The sequence below is a fragment of the Coturnix japonica genome, chromosome 4, assembly GCF_054131305.1.
Source record: "Coturnix japonica strain WE chromosome 4, WE-NBRP24, whole genome shotgun sequence".
Lineage (NCBI taxonomy): Eukaryota > Metazoa > Chordata > Aves > Galliformes > Phasianidae > Coturnix > Coturnix japonica.
The window spans coordinates 24071840-24093599 of record NC_140666.1 but is presented as its reverse complement, the minus strand read 5'-3'; the positions used below and the strand labels follow the sequence as shown (position 1 = coordinate 24093599).

The 21760-nt window shown below is 43.8% G+C and overlaps 1 protein-coding gene across 13 annotated transcripts in view; it reads right to left on the bottom strand.

The window, feature by feature from the left end:
* Positions 1 to 21760, bottom strand: part of KIAA1210 (KIAA1210 ortholog) — a 44605-nt gene that overhangs the window by 21285 nt on the left and 1560 nt on the right. For 4 of the 13 annotated variants that reach the window (XM_015860774.3, XM_085546321.1, XM_085546323.1 and 1 more), the window contains exon 2: positions 198 to 274. In XM_015860774.3, the coding sequence (XP_015716260.2) occupies positions 198 to 264 (67 nt within the window). In that variant the 5' untranslated portion in view covers positions 265 to 274. Of the gene's footprint in view, positions 1 to 197; positions 275 to 4071; positions 4351 to 11882; positions 12153 to 21760 lie in introns of those variants that run through there. The other 9 variants (XM_015860767.3, XM_015860768.3, XM_015860769.3 and 6 more) reach the window with 6 other exon arrangements.

Genomic DNA, 21760 nt, shown 5'->3' with positions numbered 1-21760 from the left:
ACCAGAAAATAGCCAGAAAACAACTTTCCAGTAGGGCACATCAAACGCCCTTCCTATTATACCGCCAGCTGACAAAGTCACACAGAAAAAAAGTTAAAACAGAACTGTAAACCAGGTTCCTAATGATGGCCCTCTAACCTGAAGAAAACAAACCTTGGCTTCCAGTTCAGCTATACAACCAGAGAACTCCTGCTTACCTGCGTACTCTTCAGCCGTCTCCCCTGGTTCAGGTGACTGTATGACATCTGTTGGCCCCGTAGCCATGATATAGTCACTGAAATGGAGATTAAGGCATTAGTTAATTTTCAGTCCACCTTCCCTGCAGACTATGATCCCACCTCACTCGAAGAAAGAATGTGGCTGGATCCTTTCTAAAGCTGCATTCCCAAACACCCATCACAAACAGGGCTCACACACTTATTTTGTATCTCAGCCACAAAACTCTTTTTCATTAGCACTTATTTCTCCAGTCAGAACTAAGAGCAGCCTCACTTCGTGCCAGCGCCTCTCTCTTGTTAAGAATCCAGGATCAAAGTTTGCATCTAATGAAAATGTGACCAGCAAGGTCTGTCACGCTCCCCAGTGCCAGAATCATGAATCTTTATGCATGCTGTTTGCTACAGACTGACAGCTCCATGCACAGTTCCACGTACAAAGCATCTCAAGTAAGAGCTCTGCCGCCAGGGTTGGCGTATTACAGTGCCCTCACAGCAGGCAGCCTGTCAGCATTATTAAAATTAGTTAAGCATCAGCACTGAAGCATCATCCTGGGCTATGCTACATTTGTGGAAACCAATAGATCAAATTTATTTTGGATCCAGTGCAATCAGCTTTTAGCCACAAGCTTTGAAACCTTATCGCAAGCTGGGCTATTGATCAACCACATTAGCTGATGGCATCATCTTCCTCTCTGATGAAAACAAAAGTTCAGCCTAGTTTTAAGATCATTCAATGTTAACTGGCTCCACTTTGTATTTTCCAAGGCTCCTAAATGGGCGTCTGTCAGAAACAAAGGAATGAAGCAGCAGACCGCAAGAGTTACAGTACAAATGTCAAGCAACAATGGCAACGTGACAGTCCCGCACACAGCTCATAAATACTGTCCTTTGTTGGGGAAGATCCCTAAGTGATACCCTTACACAGCAAGCAATTCCAACCTGCTGTGGCAGGACTTTAAGAGTAAGAAATCTTTACAAACAACTGAAAATACACCCAAAACAAATCCTGCCCACTTTTCTGTGTGGTCAGACCATTTTCCACTTCAAAGCAGTGTACTACTGCCAACTTAAACTGCTTAGGTATCTACTTGGCCAGTTAGGAAACTATTGTGTTTTTTCTCTATCAGCCACACCTCCAATCTGTCATGCTGGCGCTTCTCCCAGCCCGTGGACAGCCCCACTGAACCTCAGATAAAAACGATGGGACTGGTGATGGGCTGCGACTTTCTTCTACTTCAGTTCAACTTTAGCAGTTAATATAGGAGTGCATTAATGCACTGTCGGTCCAAACAATCTCATCTCACCTTGCAAAAATACAGTGAAAGTCCAGTGACCAGGACTGGTCAGACCTTTTCTAAATAAGATGCACTGAAGACAGTTTTGAAACAACTGATAAATAATATTCAGAAGCAACCATAAATAAGACTTGTATGATGTTTTCTTTTGGACAATGATAACCACCCAACATTTCTCCATTTTACCCTCAGGTCTCATCAGCTCTCCTTGGAAATGTCTGCATCTCCTGTGCATTTCAACTCAAATGGTCATTTGCAGACCTCCTCATACACACTCTGTATTAAGAAGAAATTCGGATCCATATTCCCCCTTGATTTACATGCCATGCAGATTGACATTACAGTTTTTCTTTAGGGAAAGGAAAATATATATGAAATAAAGCACCAAGGAAGCACTCAGTGAATATACAAGGACAAATTGGCAAGTCCTCAAACTTGAGCTTATTTTCACAGCACATGAGTGGCACTGACATTTGGCTCATTTGCACCCCTAACTTCTGATATGCCCATTCAATACAATGAAAACATTTGAGATCCATGTTTGTTTTTGCTGGCTCTACATTTACTTGAATCACTCCATCATCTCAGCTGCTTCCATCAGTCCCTGCAGACACTCTGACTGCTGCACTTATTACAAGTGCAAGCATTTATTTCCATTTGGTGCACCTTTTATACCAGTAGAACTATAATTGCAGGGCAGTTCAGCTCCGAGGCAATCTCTTTATGGGCAAATCAGCTCCTGCACTAACTCAATTTTATAGCTGAGCTCTCTGGGGCATATGGAGGTCAAGTGTCAATTGCAAGGGCACACTGCCTGTCTGCAGAAGTGCCCTCACTTAGGACCCTGATCACTGACCTGATCACTGGATCATCATTCCAGTGAACCAAACAGTGACTTGAGGTGAGGGAAACATCACAGGTTTTTACAATTTACAAGCACTTAGATGACAAGAAAAAAACACAATATTTACAGCGAAAGTGTAAGTTCCATAATTGAAAGCTTGATGATGCAGCTGAAGGAAAGTTAGCACTTATTAGAAAGATGGTATTTTATTAGTCAAAAAAATGGTATCTTATTAGAAAGATGGCATTTAGATGTCAAATTCTGGTGGCAGTGTGTTTTATTTTACATGAGAAAAGCCAGCATCATTTCTGGGCTACAAACCCTAGCCTGGGGATTCATGTAATGGAGAAAAAGAGGACAAAAACTCATCAATACCGATCCATGTAAGTGCACAGGCATTAACTGGTTGAACCCTCAGACATCGACTACTGCCAGCCCTTAATGACATCTGCCAGACGCGGTGCTGCATGTGGCCAGGATGTATTGATACCACATGTCCATTTCGATCAGCACCACATGCACCCTGCACGCTCCCCCAGAGCACCACACCATGAGACAAAGTTTTAAACAAATACTGTAAGCTCACTGAATTTTGGTGAGAGAAATACTGGGAGAAATGAATGGAACAGCATTTTTGGTGTCTTGTCTGGCAAGGAGATGTGAGGGGACAGGTTCAGAGAAGGAGTCCACCTGAAGGCAAAGCAGAGGAAGCACATCATCCCCCAGCACATAGCTCTCTTCTGAGCTCTAGGCCTCACAAAAGAGCAAAATGTATGACAGGAACATTCAAGGATGTTCTTCAGTGAAAGGTGACCGGTTAAATTTTTACTTTTCTAATTAAAGCACGTTAGAGGACTTTGCTCTGACAAAATGGGGTTGATTGCTTCTTCCCTGGGAACCCTACAAGACAACTATCAATAGACTTGTTAACCCACTGATAGTAAGTGCAACAACATTCTGTCTTCAGTTTCACATTTGTAGCCCCACAGGGTGTCAGGGTCAGTCACAAAGCAAAACCAGAGCCCATGAGATTTCTGTTCCATTTGCACATCCCTTGAGCCCATCAGAAGCAAGGTTTCATTGTTCTCTGTACCCAGAACCAGAACCTGGCCCATCAGGGGCACTTTGAGCAGCACAGGACCCCAAAGACAGCTTGTTAAAAGAGGACACTGACCTCACACAGCTCATCCCACTGGATGCACTCTTCCAGAGCGCAGTGTTTCTAGGACAAATTTCCCATCTCTGACCTGCAAGATGGCTTTGCCAGGCCACAGCTGGCATCACCACAGCCTGACTGTGACTGCTTTATGTAGGCACAAGAGAATGGCACAAATAGAAGCATACTCAGAGTCTCTTGCTGCTGCCTCCACTAATGATAGCGAGAGGTGAGGAGTTTACAAAGTTAATGAATACTGCTTGCATAATTCCATGGAGAGAAGAAGAGCTTAGCAAAGTTTAAGGCCCTTTTCAAAGGATCACAAGTAATACAATAGTAGTCTTCAAAAAGTCTAGATAAGCAGCTTATCGATCAAGCATCAATAAAAATGCCCTCCCAGGATCAAATAGGGGTCATAATTCTTCATAGCATCAGATAACAGTCAGCTGCTCCCCTCGTAGAGATATCCAGAGCAAACAATGTTCACATAAAGAGATGTATTCACAGCTTTCACCCTGCTCTCAGCCAACACCCGCTCCCCATGCCCCATCCTCACACCTCAGCTTCCCAGCGAAGGCTTGCCAGAAGACAGCTCCCAGTGGGCTGGACTCTCTGTACCTACAGTCTGCTTTGAGAAGCCTCTGTCTGACCGATTCTCTGAAGGATTTCTGCTATTCAGCAGAGCCTGAAGCAGTATGTGCTGCCCTCCCGGCGAGTGTGTGTGTAACACTAATGGAAAGCAGCTGGTGGGCTGAAGCTGACTTTAAAAAAAAAAAAAAAAAGTAGCAGGAGGAAATGCCTTTCATACAGTCACACGGGCTCAGTCTGTAATTGTGTGAGAAGCCAAAAGGATAAGAAGGGGGAAGGGCAAATGACAGAAACTATTTATAAGCTACAAGAGAAAACACAGCGGCAATGCACTGTCAGCAGCCTCGAACCAAGGGGCTCAGTGCTCTGCCCCTGCCCTGCTCACCAAGATGCCCTCGTGCTCAGCACTAAAGCACTGCAGCGTGGCCTCTGTGCACACAGGGACATGGCTGCAGTGTACAGATGTGGACCTGTGTTAGCTTAAACCTGGGCAGGTACCACAGCAACTGAGCAGCTACCAATTTGCTCTTAGCTCAGAGGTCCCACTCATGTCCAAGCTACTGCAGCTTTGTGACAGCTGGCATCTGTACCAGCCATGTCAAGCTGCTGCCCTCATGCCCCTAATTACTCTGCAATGCTCATTAGCAGGACACCACGCCACCGCTGTCGGTGCAGGGATCCCTACTGCATGCTTGCATCAGCAGACAGCAGCACTAATATCCACCTGCTTACCAGGAACTAAGCCAAGAGCTGCTTCTCTGACTGATTTATAGCACCATTTTTCCAGTGCACTTTCTGGTCTGTACATATCAGGAGAAACACAAGAGAACTTCGATCCAATCAAGGCTGGCACTTTCCCAGCAACTCACTAAGCACTTGCAGGGCTCAGCCAGCACTTTGAGCCCAGATGGATGCTCCAGTAGAGGAACGTGCATTAATTGCCCCAGCTGAACTGCACCGTTTGGCACCAGCGTAGCAGTAAGTCAGTGCCTTTCCCATGTAATAATTCTTTACACTACAGAACAGCTGGAACAAGGATCTCCCTCTCTTCCTAACAAGAAGCAATAGAGGCAGCAGGCAGCCAGCAACGGCAGAAGGAATGCACACGCTGCAGGCAGCAGCAGCTCCCTCAGATCTGCTGCCATGGGTACAGGCGATGAGCTTGGGAAGGGGAGGACATGCATTGAGCATAGAATCCTACAATCAATTGAGTTAGAAGGGACACTTAAAGGCCATCATCAAGTCCAATTCCCTGCACTGAACATGGACACCAACAGCTCCATCAGGTGCTCAGAGCCTGTCCAGCCTGACCTTGAGTGTCTTCGGGGATGGGGCACCACCTCTCCAGGCAACCTGTGCCAGTGCCTCATTACCCTTATTGTGAAAAAAATTCCTTATATCCGATCTGAATCTCCACTCTTCTAGTTTGAAACCACTTCCCCTTGTCATGTCAACACAGATCCTGCTCAAGAGTCTGTTCCCTTCCTTCTTACAGACTTTGGATCCCTGCTTATTCTCACAAAATGTGGGACATCATTACATCCTAGGCCTGGAAGAGGCTTAGTTTGTTTTTAACAAACTAAGTTGTCTGAGTGTTGCAGGAAAAAAGGGGCTGAAACAATAGCCAACGGAAAGCCAGAACTGAAACACAGGACTTCAGGCTATGTCTGAAGCTCTACTTCTTTTTTTTTTCCAAAACAATCCCTTATCCCTCTCTTTGTGGGTTGAAGAACAGCTTAAGGATAGGAAAAAAACCCATCAGATAGCTCACACTGCGCAGGACTCACTGCTTTCAGGATGAGTCAATGAAGATATTTAATGCCCAGGAATTTAAAGTGCACTAAAGAGCAACAAGAAAAGGAGCAACTAACAGAAAGGTCCCAGAGTCACTGTGTCATAACATTCATTCTGTGGATCCAGCTCCCTAAAGCAGGCAGCCAGCTCTAGGCTACAAGAGAGAAAATCAAACCAGGCTCTGTGGACTCGGACTGCCTTTGGCAGGAAGCTCAGGAAATCACTCCATGTGAAGTCCTGGACCCAGCAGGACAACATCTATTGGCTGTGCACATGTGAAAATAAAGAAGGTCAGTTCCATTTTGTGTTAAAACACACTGTCTGGCTAAACCTCATGGTCTTCCTCTGCTTCTGGAATTCAGACTGCTGACCATAGCCAGAGCCAAAGGAAGGCCTGGGGCAGCATCCACGCCTGTGAGAGGAGAAATTCTGGAGCTATGTGTGACTCTGAGGGTTTTCAGGGAACCTCTCACTGCTCCTTCCAGCCCCAGCAGGCACCATGTGCAGCACAGGAGAGCCACCAGAACTCCTGGGGGAGGTCACCCATGCACATTCATAGAATCACAGAATCATTCAGGTTGGAAAGACCACTAAGATATTCTAGTCCATCCATCAGTCCATGTGTGTGACTGTTCTAGGCCATGTCACTCTGTGTGACATACACCTCTTTCATGAACACCCCCAGGGACGGTGACTCCATCACCTCTCTGGGCAGCTTGTTCCAATAACCCTCCACTCTGAGAAGCTGTTTTTCCTAGTATCCAACCTGAACCTCCGCTGATCAATCCCCAAGTCACTTCTGTCCCCAGGCTACTGAGTGACAGTTCTCTTTAGAGCAGCCACTACAAAGGGGACCTGCGTTGAGATTCCATTCACACGCACTCCTCTAAACTCAGACCATCTGAGCCAATGCTGGTTTGCACCAACAGAGCAGCAATTGCATTCAGCCTGAGGAAGATGGAGAACAAAGAGGGTATCCAAAATGTACTGAAATCCAGAGCAAGAACCACAGGACGGGTACTGACAAGAGGATATTTTGGCAAATGCACAGACATGCACATGCATTCTGTAAGATCTTAACTGGCCGAGTCCTGCAAGAAAGGAAGCGATGAGACAATTTGCATTTTATGAAGGAAAACAATGAAATTTCAACTACTGCAGCATTCTTTTCATTCAGCTGAGAGGAGGGGAAGTAATTTGCTAGAGTGAATCGGCAAACAACTCCTCTGCACCTCAGCCAGGCTGTATTTTCCCCAGGTGCAGGGACAGCTTGAGGATTAACACCATGTCTGCAGCACAGTGCTGAGCCAGAGTTCACATACATCCCCCTCAAACCTGAAGCTCTGCAGAGATCAGAGCTGTGCTGTTTGGTGAGGGATACTTACAAAGCCTGGCAAGAGCACACAGTTACATATTTCTTAGAATGAATAAGCATAAATGAATTCATCTCGAATAAAAGTCATACATTCAGTTCTCTAATTAGCACCAGATCCTTGAAACTCTGAGGCCAAAAGAAACAACCACAACAAAAATTTGGGGCTGGAACACCGCCTTAGCTCTGGCTGAATGGTCAGAAAGTAGAACCTCTGTCTGCACAGCAACGTTCCCCTGATCCAGCTAAGCATGTTGCTGTTCCTCTGGCCATGACGCGGCCACCAAGGTACTACAGCACGGTGACAGACCATGTGAGACCACGAGTACCCTGGTGCTTGTGCAACCATACGAGTGCGGCAGCATGCACCAGTGCAAACACAGTTAAAGGAAGAGTGAGGACATTGTGGCCCAGGCCTCTGCTTCTTCATCTACCTTGCAGTGGAAGCACTGCACTGCTCACAGCACGATGAGCAGCAACAGCACAGCATCTGCACGCAAAATCAGACAGGATATGAACTGACTGGCTTTAATTTGTATAAACAGTGACGCCCACAATGAAGCCTTGGAGGGCCACCTGCCACCTCAGTACAAATAATTGTTATTACTGCTACTACAGTGCATGAACGAATCAGAAGGCCTGCAGTTAGTGTTTCCTGTATTCAAAACACTTCTTAAAACTTCTTGATGTGTAACAGTTGAAACAACAATGGATTTAACTCAGAAATACATGCTCTGATGACTATAGAGGGGGGCTTTGGGAAAGAATCATGGCATTTTGTGCTCAAATGTATTCTTACAGCAGCAACCCATAAGAGAAGAAAAGAAATAAGAACCCAACCTTGCAAATTCTCTTGGATTTTCAGCTGCCTCCCCATCTCAGCACTGCCAAGATCTGGTTGGCAATCAGCTGTCCCTGACCTCAGATAGGTTATCTACTGGAAGTACAACTTGAAGCTAGTACTTTTTTGTCTGAAGTATCTGTAGCCAGATTTCAGCTTCTAAGGCCAACTCAAGGCCTTTGCATCACAGCTATTAAATTTTCCAGACTTCTGTACAGGGAGGAAACGACAAATTAATCTCTCTTTTGCTGAAAGGGTACAAAACCAGACACTCTGAGCTGCATAAGGAAAGAACATGAGGTAAAATTATGACAAGATGTTTTCAGGGCTCAATCTGGCACAGTATGGTAGACAAAAACTCCAGCCAAATGGTACAGAAGAGTGAAAATCACATTCAGCAGATTGTCCCAAGCCAAGAAGTTTCTGCTCCAGTTGAATAGGAGCAGGACAGGTAGCATTAGGGGTGCACGTGCAGCAGACACTTGGTACTATAGTGATAGGGAGAGGGCTTCTGTGCATTAAGACACAACTGAACTTCTTGCCCAGGGATGAGTCAAAAGGAATGAATCAACAAATAGAAATAGTTAATCTTTCTGTTAATAATACAGCACCATTGTACTAACAATGCTCAATTGCCAGTGGTGCCATGGCTCTGCCACCTCCTGGCTGCTTTTGTTCACCCTCTCTATTATTCTTGTGTAAGAAAAGAGGGCCTAAGTCTGAATGCTTTTAGTATTAAGCACTGAGCTGAGCAAACCTCGTGAGCTGAGGACAAAATGCTCACCAGTGTCCAAATGCTGGTTCATTGTCATGGACAGAAGCAAGCTCATAGGCTGCACATTGAAAGACTACCAAGGGATTATAATGCCTGGGGAGTCTTCTGCTCAGTTCACCCTGTCTGACTTGGTCCTAGTGAAGAGAGCTCCCCACTTCCCAAAAAGTACATTCCTTCTCCAGTGCTTTGCCTCCTCCACCCTCCACACACCATTTCCTGAAACCTGGCACTGTCAACTCTGTCTGGAATTGAACAGCCTGAGAAATGCTTCGCACCTCAATGTGTGCTGAAGCGCAGAGCATGATGGACAGTCTTCTGCCATAATCCCTGTGCAGTGGCATGGCTCCCAAAAGCAAGATGCTGCAGGAAGAAAAGGAGCTGCTGACAGTCTGGAATTGCCCGGCTCCCCTCAGTGCCAAGCTGCTACTTCAGTAGCACTTGGTGGAGCTCTAAAGCACTCCCAGGTCACTTCCAACAATGCAGCAGCACCTAATCCTGAAAATAAACTTCACTGACAATGACTTTCACCTCAAAATACAAGTATACTGACCACTTTCCAATGCATCCCTTGATCAAGAGCTCTTCTGAAATGCTGAACATGACTTCAGGACAAGAGTGCACATCAGCATTTTTTGACAGTTTGGGACCAAAAGAAAGAAATGAATTACCCCACTGGAAGTGCAGAGCTTGGTGTAGCAGAACACGTTCAAATTAAGTATGTCCATAATTCTGGGATTGCTTGTGAAAGGCACCATAAAATCTGCAGTGACCACCTTAACTACAGACCAGTTAAATACATTTCCTTGGAGTCTGTTATAGAAACTGGCTCTGGACTGACAGGCAAAGCCTTCAGCCAAACACTTTATATAGCTTCTAACATGCTATATTTGTCTTTGGAAATTGGCAGTTTGCATTGACCACTGGTGAATCTTACTGTTCAAGCAACAACATTTTAAGCTCATAATTACATATCTGGCTAGTACCAGCAACAGAAAGGCAGATATTAACAGATTCTTCTACAGGCCTTAGAAAACTGCATCATATCTGCTTAAAGCTGATGGGCTTTTCCAACAGCAGACCAGGACCAAGCACAACATAGCTCTGCAACAAGGATGAGCTACAAGACTTACTGCAGGAACAGTTCAAGATTGCTGGGGTTGCCAATGTTGGATAAAGAGAAATGAACATAGAAAACAATCTGTAATTTTTATTCAGCTGATTAAGGTTGGTGCTGTTACATTACATTCAGATTTCTTAAGGTGGCATCTCATCAAAGAGCACTAACAAAGCACAGGGGCGGGACTCAATGCAGAATGATCGGCACATCACTGCAGTGCACAGAGGCAAAATGTGGGGCACTGAAGGCTGATGTGACAGCAGGAGACAGGGACCCAAAGCAGCTATTAGAACAGCCCAGGAGGCCCTGCTGGATGCAGCAGCTCAGAGGGAGCTCTCTCCCATTGTCAGTGCTGGGTTTCAGCCCTCTGGGCTACTTTGGCTAAATTGTTGCTTGTGCTCAAGCCAATTGCTTAAAACATAAAAAGCATTTCATTCACAAAGCAAACGAACTCCCACAGGTCCAACAACCACATGAGGATTTGGGGAAGCTTCTCCTGTGAATCCATCTGATGCTGTCCAGAAGGCCAAATGTTTTGGGTGAAACTCAAAAGGAACTTAATCCAAAATTAATCTCAGGCTCCAAACATAATTGTTGCCGAAATTAACGTCTGAGACTCATTTTAATAGTCAATAACCACTGCCAAAGCTGCATGTAAAATGTGTAACGAGCACTAAGTCTTAATAGTCACTAATCCACTTGGGAACACATCACAGGGCTGAGACAACAGGATGAGGAACTGGGTACACACGTACCCAGTGTCAAAACCAAACCGAAGAATAACAAGAAAGAAGGAAAAAAATGCTGCTCTTTATGAACCAGGTGGATTTCCACAAGGAAGGAAGTGATCATATGTCATACAAAATAAACTTCATCTGCTGCCCATCCCTTATATCCTCTCCCTGCATTCCACAACCACATTCCCCCTCTTTCCCGAGGTAGACTTGCTTTCCAAGTACTTAGATCCTTTCTTGTAGGCACTGTCACAAGTTTCAAAGGAGGAAAAGAGTCAGCATGGGGTGGGAATGCTAACTGAAATCCAGAAAGAACTGGGAGACTTTGACTTCCATAGTTCCAGCAGAGTAAAGTGAGATACCTGGCATAAGGGATGCAGCCTTTAGGAGAGGTACGAAGAGGAAGAGATTTACTTTTGAGCCTTCATCCGTACCTTTAACTACCACCATTCATATCTTCAGCCTCAAGATACAATTTTGCTTGCTTTTCACCGTTAATTTTCACTTTCTGTAATCCTATATTGTATGCAAAAATAGAGCCCTCTACAGTCTGCTGATGCAAATAATCATCAAAACCAACTGCTCGCTTTTTGCAGCAGAAAATTTTCTTCCACTCCTTAGCAGGGATAATGTCAAAGGAAAAAGAAAAGCTGTCTTCATGGTCATTTAAAGCACCAACATTAATGTTTGGTCCCATCCACTTCTACCTCTGCAGCCCACTTGGCAATCAAAAGGATTTCTTTCAAATCAAATCTCTCAGCAGGGTGGAAATACAGAACAAACTTCAGGTTAGATATACAAAAACGTTTAATATCAGATTTCTAGTTGAGTATTTTTTAAAGCCAACGTGCATTTCTCTATTTCTTGTTATTTGTTAACATGTGAACAGTGCAGTTAATTAACAAAGAGAAGGACACTTTCCCATCACTACAACTAGACTGCAAAAGGTTCTTTCCCTTTTCAGTGTTTGCCGCTGGGCACGTGTATCTGTGAAGGAAAAAGAAAGAACTAATTTTCATCCAATTGGCATTTCAGTCAGTATTGACTTTTTGCACTTTGTTGCTCAAAAGGGCACTTCAGTCCCAGGGCAGGAGCACACTGTGCAGTGCTGCTGCAGTACCAGAGAGGCAGAGTGTGAGTGTACCCACCGTGGTGCAGGGGAGGGCTCCGCATGGCACTTACTTCTCACTTCTCAGGCAACTGTAGAATCCAGCCATGGTCCTTCACAGAGATGTGCAGGCATTTAATTCATCCTTGTGCACGGATGCTAGCACAAAGACCCGGCAGCTCTGTGCCCTGCTCACCAAGTGCCCACACGCACGCACAAGAAAGGCAGCGTGCCGATGCAATTACTAGCTAGATAAAGTTCCTGATCTGAGGCCCTCAGACTGTGCTGAACCGGGTCCAAGGAGGGCTGTGCCTGCTCCATACATGGTTATGAATTGTTAACTCCCCCTTTCCCTGCCTCCCTCCAGCTCTTGGTGAGCACGGCATCCTAAGTGTCAAATACCATATGGCATTCGGTTCTGTCTCCCTGCAGGACTAATGAAGGGATTGGTTGTAATTAGGATATGAAGAAGCCCCGAAGAGATTATATTGTTATTGTTATTTTTTAAACAGACAGGCTACAGAAAATACTCGCATCATCACCATGCAAACCTGCAGCCACTCTCCAGCACACAAAGGGTGCACCAGACCTTCCAGCACAGGCATCAGCCCAACTCACTGTAAATCACAAGCAGTTCTAACATGCTGCTCTGCACATTAACAGCAAAAACTACATCCCTGCAGTACCACAAGGCCAGGTGAGAAGCACTGGAGTTTCAAACGGCCACTACATCTGTATTAGAAAAACCCAGCCTGGCAATGCCCACTGATGACACACACAGCTGCTGTACTCACTCCTCACTGTGTTCACATCCACCGCTTGGTCTCTATCTACATTCAGCAAGTGATAGTGGATGTCAGTTTCTAACACAGATCGTTTCTTCTAGAATATTAAGAGAAATATTTTAACATCTTTTCTGCAAGAGACACAAAGTTTGAGAAATGTCCCCCTGGTGCATGGTCCTAGGACTGACTGTTGCAGCAGCTTTGTAACAGTGCAGAACTGTGTAACCTATGAATTATGAACCTTTTAACTCTATTTCTACAAAATCCCATATATAAAAGAAAGCTGTGACACAAATAATAAATGATATAAAGTGCAAGAGCTGTCACTAACAAACCAAATCATATTCTCAACTAACTTCCTAGCAAAAGAGAGAAAGCTTCCACAATGCCATCCGCAGAAAAACCACAAATCCAACCTGACCTAAAGATGTGCTTTGTCTTTGCAAAAGATGCAAAAATGCAGTAGCACAAGTTGAGATTAGTTTCACTGCTGTCCTGAATTGCTGTGCTTGTCACAATGATTCCAGTCCAAGCTCTTCATCCTAATAACGAACCAGCTACGAGCCTCAGCCTCCACCCATTGAGAAGCCCACAGGAAAAAAGAAAAGTCAAACCCAAGACCTTGGTTATTAGATATCAACCACTGAGAAAGAATTCAGGGAGATTACGGGGGAAACATTCTCACTGGCTGAGCGTACAAAACCTCGGACATGGGGCTCCATTTGAAATCTGCCCAGCATTTAGTTCAGAAAACGCTGCCAAAAGAAACATTTCTAGCAAGAAATGAAGGAAACCTCATCAGAAGTTCACATTTGTATTTAAAAGCAAGAAAGATCAAATGGCTTTCTAGTGGGAAGGCTCAGTCCTGGAGGCAGTGGAAGGGCGGAATCCTGATGGCTTTGGAAGAATTTGGTAGTTCTAACTAGCATAGAGTAAGGCCCCCAAGATTCAAAAGATCATATTTTTTACTAACACAAAACAGATTCTCTGTCTCCTAACTACCTGAGACTCTCTGCCTTCAGAATGTTTCCTGTCATTGCTCTTTTGTCTTTCATGTGTTTGGTTTTTCTCTTGAAGTTACTTACTTGAATGTGCAAATCTTCATCTGTTGGTGCTCATTTAGGTCAAATGTAGCCTTGTTCCTAGGAACTGGCAGATTTACACACACACACTGCACCACTTAGAAAGACCCTTTACTTTCCAAGAAGCACAGACTGGTAAACAGTCATTAAAAATAATTACCCCACCTCGGGATTTACTCCTTTTTATTCTCTATCTCCGTATCAGTCTCCAAGCCACTCCATGGCAGCATTTCTTATTCATGGCTCTGATTCTTCATTTCTAGCACAGCTCCAAATAGCTACACATTGAGCTTTCTGGGTAGAGATCCAAAACCCAAGATGTTAATAAATATCATGGCTCCAAGTCCACAGTGCAAGTAAGCAGTTCTGTGATGCTTACACAGGTAGTGCAGTCAAACAGGAGCCAAGCTGGCATTAGCTCATCCTTGTCAAGTGCTAAACGAGTGGGCTGCTCTGCTGCCAGTTAATTAATAAAAGCTGTTTTCAGCTCGCTAAGTAGATGAACACCAAATAACCACAGAATACAGACTTTGGCAAAATAAAGATCGTTCTTTAAAGATAGGGAAGAGAGCAAGTTTAGACACCTGGAAGCTGAATCAGATCTGAATTTCCTCTAAAGTCTGTGGCTTGGCCTGACTGAAAAAGCCCATTCTAGCCCGTTTCTGTTTGAAACAAGCATTCCCCTTGACTTCTACCAACTCACTACCATTGCTCCCCACCCACAGCCCAATAACCTTACTATTCCCTGTGATCACTGTACATCCTAATTCGCCTTCATCCTGTCTGTCTGCAGGTGGAGCGAGAGCTCCAGATGGCAAAGTGCCCTTCCTCGGGGTGATGCAGAGGTAGTGGCAGTGCCTGTGAAGCTCCCTGAGTTTCTCAATTTCTCCAAAGGGAAGGAGGAAGGCAAGTCTGAGCAAAGCCAGCAACTCAATCATCGAGAAAGGCTGCACTATGATATAATTCACTGTTTCATGGGCAATTTCAGCAAGAAAGACCTCTTCAAAGTAAGTAACCAACAGCAACTGGTAATCCAACACAGGAAACTCAAAATAAGCTGAAAACTGGCCCATTTCCACAGCCACTTCCTACACACACACCCGTACACAGGGTACACACCAGCAGCCCGACAACAGAGGTGTTAGGAGCTACACACACAGCAAGCAATGCAAAATATGTTTCACGTCCAACAGATCTACTGCTTTTCTTGCAGCCTCTTGCAGCTGAATCTCCATGGGCTAACTGTGTCCTTACCTTCTGGGCTCTGAGACAACAAACACTTCATGCTTCTCACAAAGCCCACTTAAAGCTGGCTTGAGTGACATCAGGACACTTTCCTCAGTACTTAGAAAAATGTGCCCTTCCAGCTGAACCACATGTAGAGCCCTCCTTCCATAATAACCTGCAAGAAATCCTGCGCCCAAATCTAACTGCAATACTGCAAGTTGCTCTCCCCACACCACAGTGCTCTTTGCATTTGGCACATGGATCAATTAACCATGTCTAAGCATAAACGTGACCCTCAGAAACACTTTTCCAATGCAGAAACATATTCATTTTTCTTACAAGTGTGATTCTTGGGCTGGGAATTGGGCCTGGATTGGGATTTTTCAGCAGAAATGCTGCAGTACTAAAGAAACAACTGTCCACACATCACTGTTAAAAGCTGCACTATCAGAACTTTAAGCGACTGGGTTGGAATCACCCACAGTACTCTGCAGAAAACAAAGAAGTGAAGATAAGAGGATTTCTGCCTTTCAGAGTTTGTACATCCATCTGTGATTAATATTAGGAGGAAAATGAGGGTCAAAGCCTATCTCTGACAGTAGAATACAGGAACCTCTAACTGTGCATTATATCAGCTTCTCATTAACTGATCTGAGCCTGAAGAATTTGCCGTGATACTTGGAGTCTAATTACTGTATGTTGATCTAATTATGTCTGCTTTTACACTTTGTGTGCAGTGTCTGGGATTTGGTCTATTTCAGTGGTTATTTCCTGTTGGAGGACTTGCTGCAAGACGCTTCAATGAAAAGAATGCTGCAAAGACTGCAGCAGTACATATAATCTCGAATTCTAGTCTTTGGCAATTCCAATTATGAACTGTTTCAGTTTCTCACAAACATACTATCTTCAACTTTGAGGAAGGAGCAAAGATAAACCTCAGTATGGTATATGCAGTGTATTACTGAATTCTAAAACATAGCAAAAAAAGATACCAGTACACTACATCTGTCTTCCCTAGTCTGTGCCTCCTCTGTGTCCACACAGCCAAACACGATCCCTTCCTGGATTATCTAGAGATGAAGGTCAGACCGTGTGTCATTTAAAAGGTAAATTCCCCTAGATTTGCAGCAGGATCACAGACGTATCCTCAGACTTCAGTGTCAGAAAACATCAATTGCCAAACAAACAATAGCAATGGAGGGAGGAGTGTTTGAGTCACATTTTACTAATGTGCAATTGATTTGCATGTAAAAATGCATTACTTATAGAGAAATTAAGGACACCCATATATACACAGACAGCAGAGCAGGAAGTGCTGCCTCTCATGTCTCTGCTTTTTTTCCATCCAAGATCATAAATCTAAAATTTAACATTATAATGAGTTTGAATGAAAAGCAGATTTTTGTTATTTTTATTTTTTGACACAGAGGAAGAGCTTGGTATTTCCTGTGAAAATACCAGCATGGCCAACATTTTCTATACTGGAAAACTGTGGTTCTTTTGTCAAAGTTTGGGTAGTATGGAAACTGAACAAAGGAGCTCTATTTCTACCCGCTCTGCCTTAGGAAAATACTGTGTTAAAACACATTACGTTCCAACAACACAACTTTTCCTTCTTGGAGTCCAGGCAGGCACCAATATGCAAGACCATCTGGAAAGAAATGTGAGAACACGGTACGTAGCTTCAGGCACATGGATCACTGCCTAATCTACATGTCGAACATCAGAGGTAACAGCTACCGAGTCTAAACAAATATCCCGAGACGCCTTGAATAATGACTGGAGTTCTCTACACCTCATTCTTCCCAAATTCCCCTCTAGGGATAGATCCAGTCAATGTCCTTGCAACACACCAAGCTCTCTTGGAGACAAATCAGACCTACGCTGCCACTAATGCCTGTGCTGTGAATAAGCAATCAAGTTTAATGACTTCCCATGTATATTGGCTTCACACTAATGCAGGCCTACCTCTTTGACAGAATTACTCCTGATTTGTTTGCACAGGTATAATTAGGGACTTGCACATCTGGAAAAATGTTGTGAAAGCCATCTGCATCCTCAATTTCTACTGACACTGAAATACAAATTCAAAAGCAAAGGTCATCTCAGATACCATCTCACAGGCTGAAGTAATAATACGGGAAATCACAGAAGCACAGCTCTGAGGAAAAGGCTGTCTGACTCCAGCGCCTGCAAACACAAGGCTAAAGATAAAGTCACCATTAACTTTCAGCGAAGGGCAGTGAGGTCCCAGAACGTCCTGCCTGCAGCCTTCATTGCTCCAAAGGGAAATGAACAGAAAAATACGAGTTAGAACTGCATACTGCTGACATTTAACTCAAATTAGTAGGCAACGGTAACGTCTCTTTTCCTTTGTTAGCTTTCCTCTGCTTAAAGGCATGCACACAGTATCTGTTTCATTTCACAAACTGCAAAATAAGTAGAATGCTCTGAGTAATAATAAATTTACTCCCACCACTTGGTATCTGCAAGATTAATCACAAGCACCGGACCTGTGTCCCTCTGCACTGAATGTAGTCTTTCTCCACGCTGCAGACACAGATGGGGAACTGAGGCAGAGAAATCCAGTGTCTCTTCCAGAAACCACAAACTGAGACTGAACCCAAAGCTCCTAATGCCTGGAACTGTGTTTTAGAGTCTTTTCCCATCCTCCCTCTCTCCATAACGACAGAAAGACCCTACAAGAATAGGCACCCTATAAATATCTAAGATGATAACTTTAAGTTCACTAGCCAGGCTTCAGCTGTGGGAACTCCTACAGAATCACTGGCATCAAAAGGCTGAGTTACACTAGAGATCAATGACTCCATCTCGCAACTTGGTCCAGCCTGCCCAGAGTTTTAAAATCATCACATAATAAAACATACCCCATATTGAGCCAGTTTTGCCAGAAGAGTTCCTTACTCCAGCAGAGTCCTGAGCACAGCAGCCTCGCACATTTCTCAGATTCAAGTTCTGGGAATCTTTAAATATCCAGTTTGTTCCCAACTGCCTCTTACATATGCTGGCACCGCTCCCATCATAATGGGAAGGGAAAACTATCTAATAATTAAATATCTACGAGCAGGAAACACGCTAATTGCAGAAGAATTTTACCTAAACCTGTTGAATAAATTACAGTTCTGAGTCACCAAGTCACTTAAACACATGCTTGAAGTGGATCTCAGCTTGGTCCATCCCATTTCAAAGGGTCCAACTACAGAGCCTAAGCAAGTGCTGAGCTGATGGGTCAACCTACTGCCACAGAACCAGTGGTACCTGAAAAACCTACTTGAGAGTCGTGACAAATTGAAGTCTATTGCCCTACTTCTGCTCTACAAAGTGGTTTAGGAGATATGTTCAACTCTCCCAGGACAAATGCTATTCAGCCCCACCACTCTGGCACTTATTACTGGCCCAGACACAACACACTTGAGATCCAACAGCATTAGCTTTGGGTATTGACTTCTTGTTTCCATTTTATTAGTTTCTGTCCAGAGAAATACCAGCCAACACTGCAAATCCCAATGGGACAAGGAGCACTTGTCAGCACGTGCCATGAGCTGAAAAGTCACCCACCTCTGCTACTGGTTTTAGCAGCACCTATGTGAGAAGGCCAACACAGATCAAGACATGAAACAGCTCCTCTGAGTACAGAACAGTGGCAATGCACCAATGCTGCCTGCAAGGGGACGAACTGAGGCACTGCCTGGATATAAGCCAGTGCACAGCCTAAGGACAAGGCACGCTTGCTCTGCTCCCAGCTACCTTTAGACACAAATGCTAAGCAAGATCTCCATTTATCAAGGAATATCTTTATATAATGTGAATTACAGACTAGATTGTCTTTAAAAGCAATGAAAGGTTACTGAGAGAAGTTAGAGAATGGATTTGAGTTGCTTTCTTGACTGCAAAACACCAATACTGCACAATTTTCTCACAGTGGATGAGTTTTACTCTTTCACTAAGGCAACTGTAACCAAGTACAAACACTGCTGAGATTCTGGGTATTTCCCCTAGGTTGCACAAAGTTTTTCCCCATAAATTCATACATAATTGTTAAATATAATCAGATATCAGTAAGATAATAACAATAACAAATCCTAAGGGAGTATCACTGAGTGTTGCAGGGTGACTGCTAGTTGTCAGTAAAACTGTTGATATAGGATGAAGCTTTTCCTCTGCTTAGAGGCTGCTACAAAAACAGCAAGTATTCATCTCTGGAGAGTCCCACATATGCTACGCATGGAAAATCCCCTTCACCAGGGAAAGGAACTTTCACAACTCTTCAGGTGCTGCTTTGCTCCCCTTTTTCTCTTTCCATTTAACACAATTTTGCACCACTTCTCATTAAAACCACAACATAAAACCCTTAGCATAGCCAATGAGCTTGACAAATCAACTAACATAAGACCCTCTGTGATAAATGATAAGACTTTCCTTGACTCTGATTTCTTGCTTTAAGCTGATTTATTTAAAGAACCTTAACATTTTATATATTTTCTTCCACAATAAAATATCACAGCATTAGGAGTTTAACACTTATTAAATCCTCTCTTCAGACATCACTGTGGCAACAAAGCGATATCTCACAAAGGCTACATCCCCCCAAGAAGAAAAGGACTTAAAATCAGTGCATGTCCATGTTGGACAGTCAGTCCATGTTGGTAGTTAACATTTTTTCAACCAAGATTTAAAGAGTCATTTATATAAACTCACATCTCCCAGCTGAGCAGTGAAATCTATCACAGAAAACAGAGGGTAAATTCAGAGCTCAGAAATCCTGGCACAGCTTCGACAGAAAACAGGTTGAGAGAATGTGTTTTTTCTAAGCCTTCCCCTGCCCATCACTACCAGTACACTGGAAAATATGAGCGGGTTTTTGAGTCACAGAGACAAGATTTATCCTGGGATGTGAAGAGCCTTAGGCCCCTGTTACCTGGCTGCAGTCATGTGCAGCAAGTCAGCAACAAGCCCAGGAACGATGCTGCTTTGCCTTGTACTGTGGGCCAGATGGCGTGGGACGGGTTGCAACTCCAAGTCTCTTAAGTTAGAAATGATTATTAATGATTACTTTAAAAAAGAGCAAAGTACAAGTAAAATTATGAGCACTAACCTCTATTTTACCCTACAGTCTTTTAACGAACAGTTTACAGAGAAGCTGCGAAATCAAACCTTCGTTACTTCCTACAGTTTTAAGTGCTTAGAGTAGTGCAGACACCCCAAATTCAACACCTCTGAGTCAGCAAAACGATGCAACAAGTGGGTATTTTGGAAACAACTTTTGGCACTCCCTTCATGTTCAGCTTCCAAACTGCTACAGGTCCTACTTTCAAGCTTTGTGGCTGTGCATTTTGACTTGTTTTTGCCCAGCTTTGGTTTGTTCGTTGGTCAGAAGATTTAACATCTTGCATGACCGTTTGTCTGTGTGAACTATGACCTGGAGAGATCTCATGAGATTATGGGGAAACTGCAGTAGTTGGCAACAGTGAGGGAGGAATATAAGTTAAAATGATCCTGGTTAATACCATCAGCTACAATTCTTAGCATCTGCTGCTCGCCAAAGAGGTGGTTTCAAGTTCTAACCTGCAGCACTCCTTCCATTGCACATACAAGCTGTCAACCAAAGATATGGAGATAAACCCCTGAGGATGGAGAGAAATGCATGTAGCTCTATGCTTAAACAGACTGAACTTAAACAGGCTGAAGAATTGGCAGCTTTTTGATACTCATTTGAGGGAATGATAGGGGGACAGGACTGCATTGCCACTAAAACCAATGCCAAGTAACAAACTCTCATGATGTTACTGAATTAATTCAGAAGAAACTGATGAAATTCAAATGGTATCTATGCTTGTGGCGTTGGCATGGCTTTTGAAAGCTATTTTAGACCTTCAGAGGATGTGTATGTATCTGCGTATGCATGACTCAACACGATTCTGGTGGCATTCCAGTTAAGTCAAGCCACTGCAGCTCGAGACTGGGCCACATCCAGAGCTCATTAAAAACAGTGAGATTCCTTCCAGCAAGACCAGCTCCCCAAATCATCACCTGTCATTGCAGTGTGCAGCAGGGATGGCTGTCACAGGGCTGTCCTCTGTTTGACTTATTACACAGCTGGGTGCTTACGTTACATAACGAAAGATATTGAGAACAACCACACCACATTCACTGTCTGCAATACAAACATAAGGATTACTGAAAATCCTCTGGGGGGGGGAAATAATTCAACTCTCTAGTTGGCCACGCCAACGTGTACTTTCTTTTCATTTACACAGAGATTTCATAGAAATAAATACATATATAGAAACGGATCTCTAACATACTTCATCAGTATCGAATACAATAAGCTTTCTGGTCAAAGTCGTAGTGGATTTTAGCAGAGATTAGGCAGTAAAGGATTAAAGACGTGTTTGCTGGTATTAAACGTTTCAGACTCTCTCCCATGTACACAAAGTATTGTTTGCTGAGTGCTCATTTTCTCAGCTGTTAATAAACAAGGAACACCTCAACCCTTCCTCAGCACTTATACATGATCCCCATACCCATGTGCGCAGATAGGGCTTTCTTATGAAACACTCTAACTAACCAGTGGACCCTACACACATTTATTTGGATTTTTAATAAACAGTCCTGTACTAATTGGGTGCTTGGAGCAAGCTGAACTTCCCGCTTCTTTGACCACTATACAGCTTCTTCTGCCAAAATAAAACGTAGCTGTGCTGCTGTCTGCAGCACTGGGACTGGTAAATTAAACCACGCTTCCAAAGGAGGCAAACATTAACCCTGAAAGAAGACACTTTGTAAGACATGAAACTTAACTT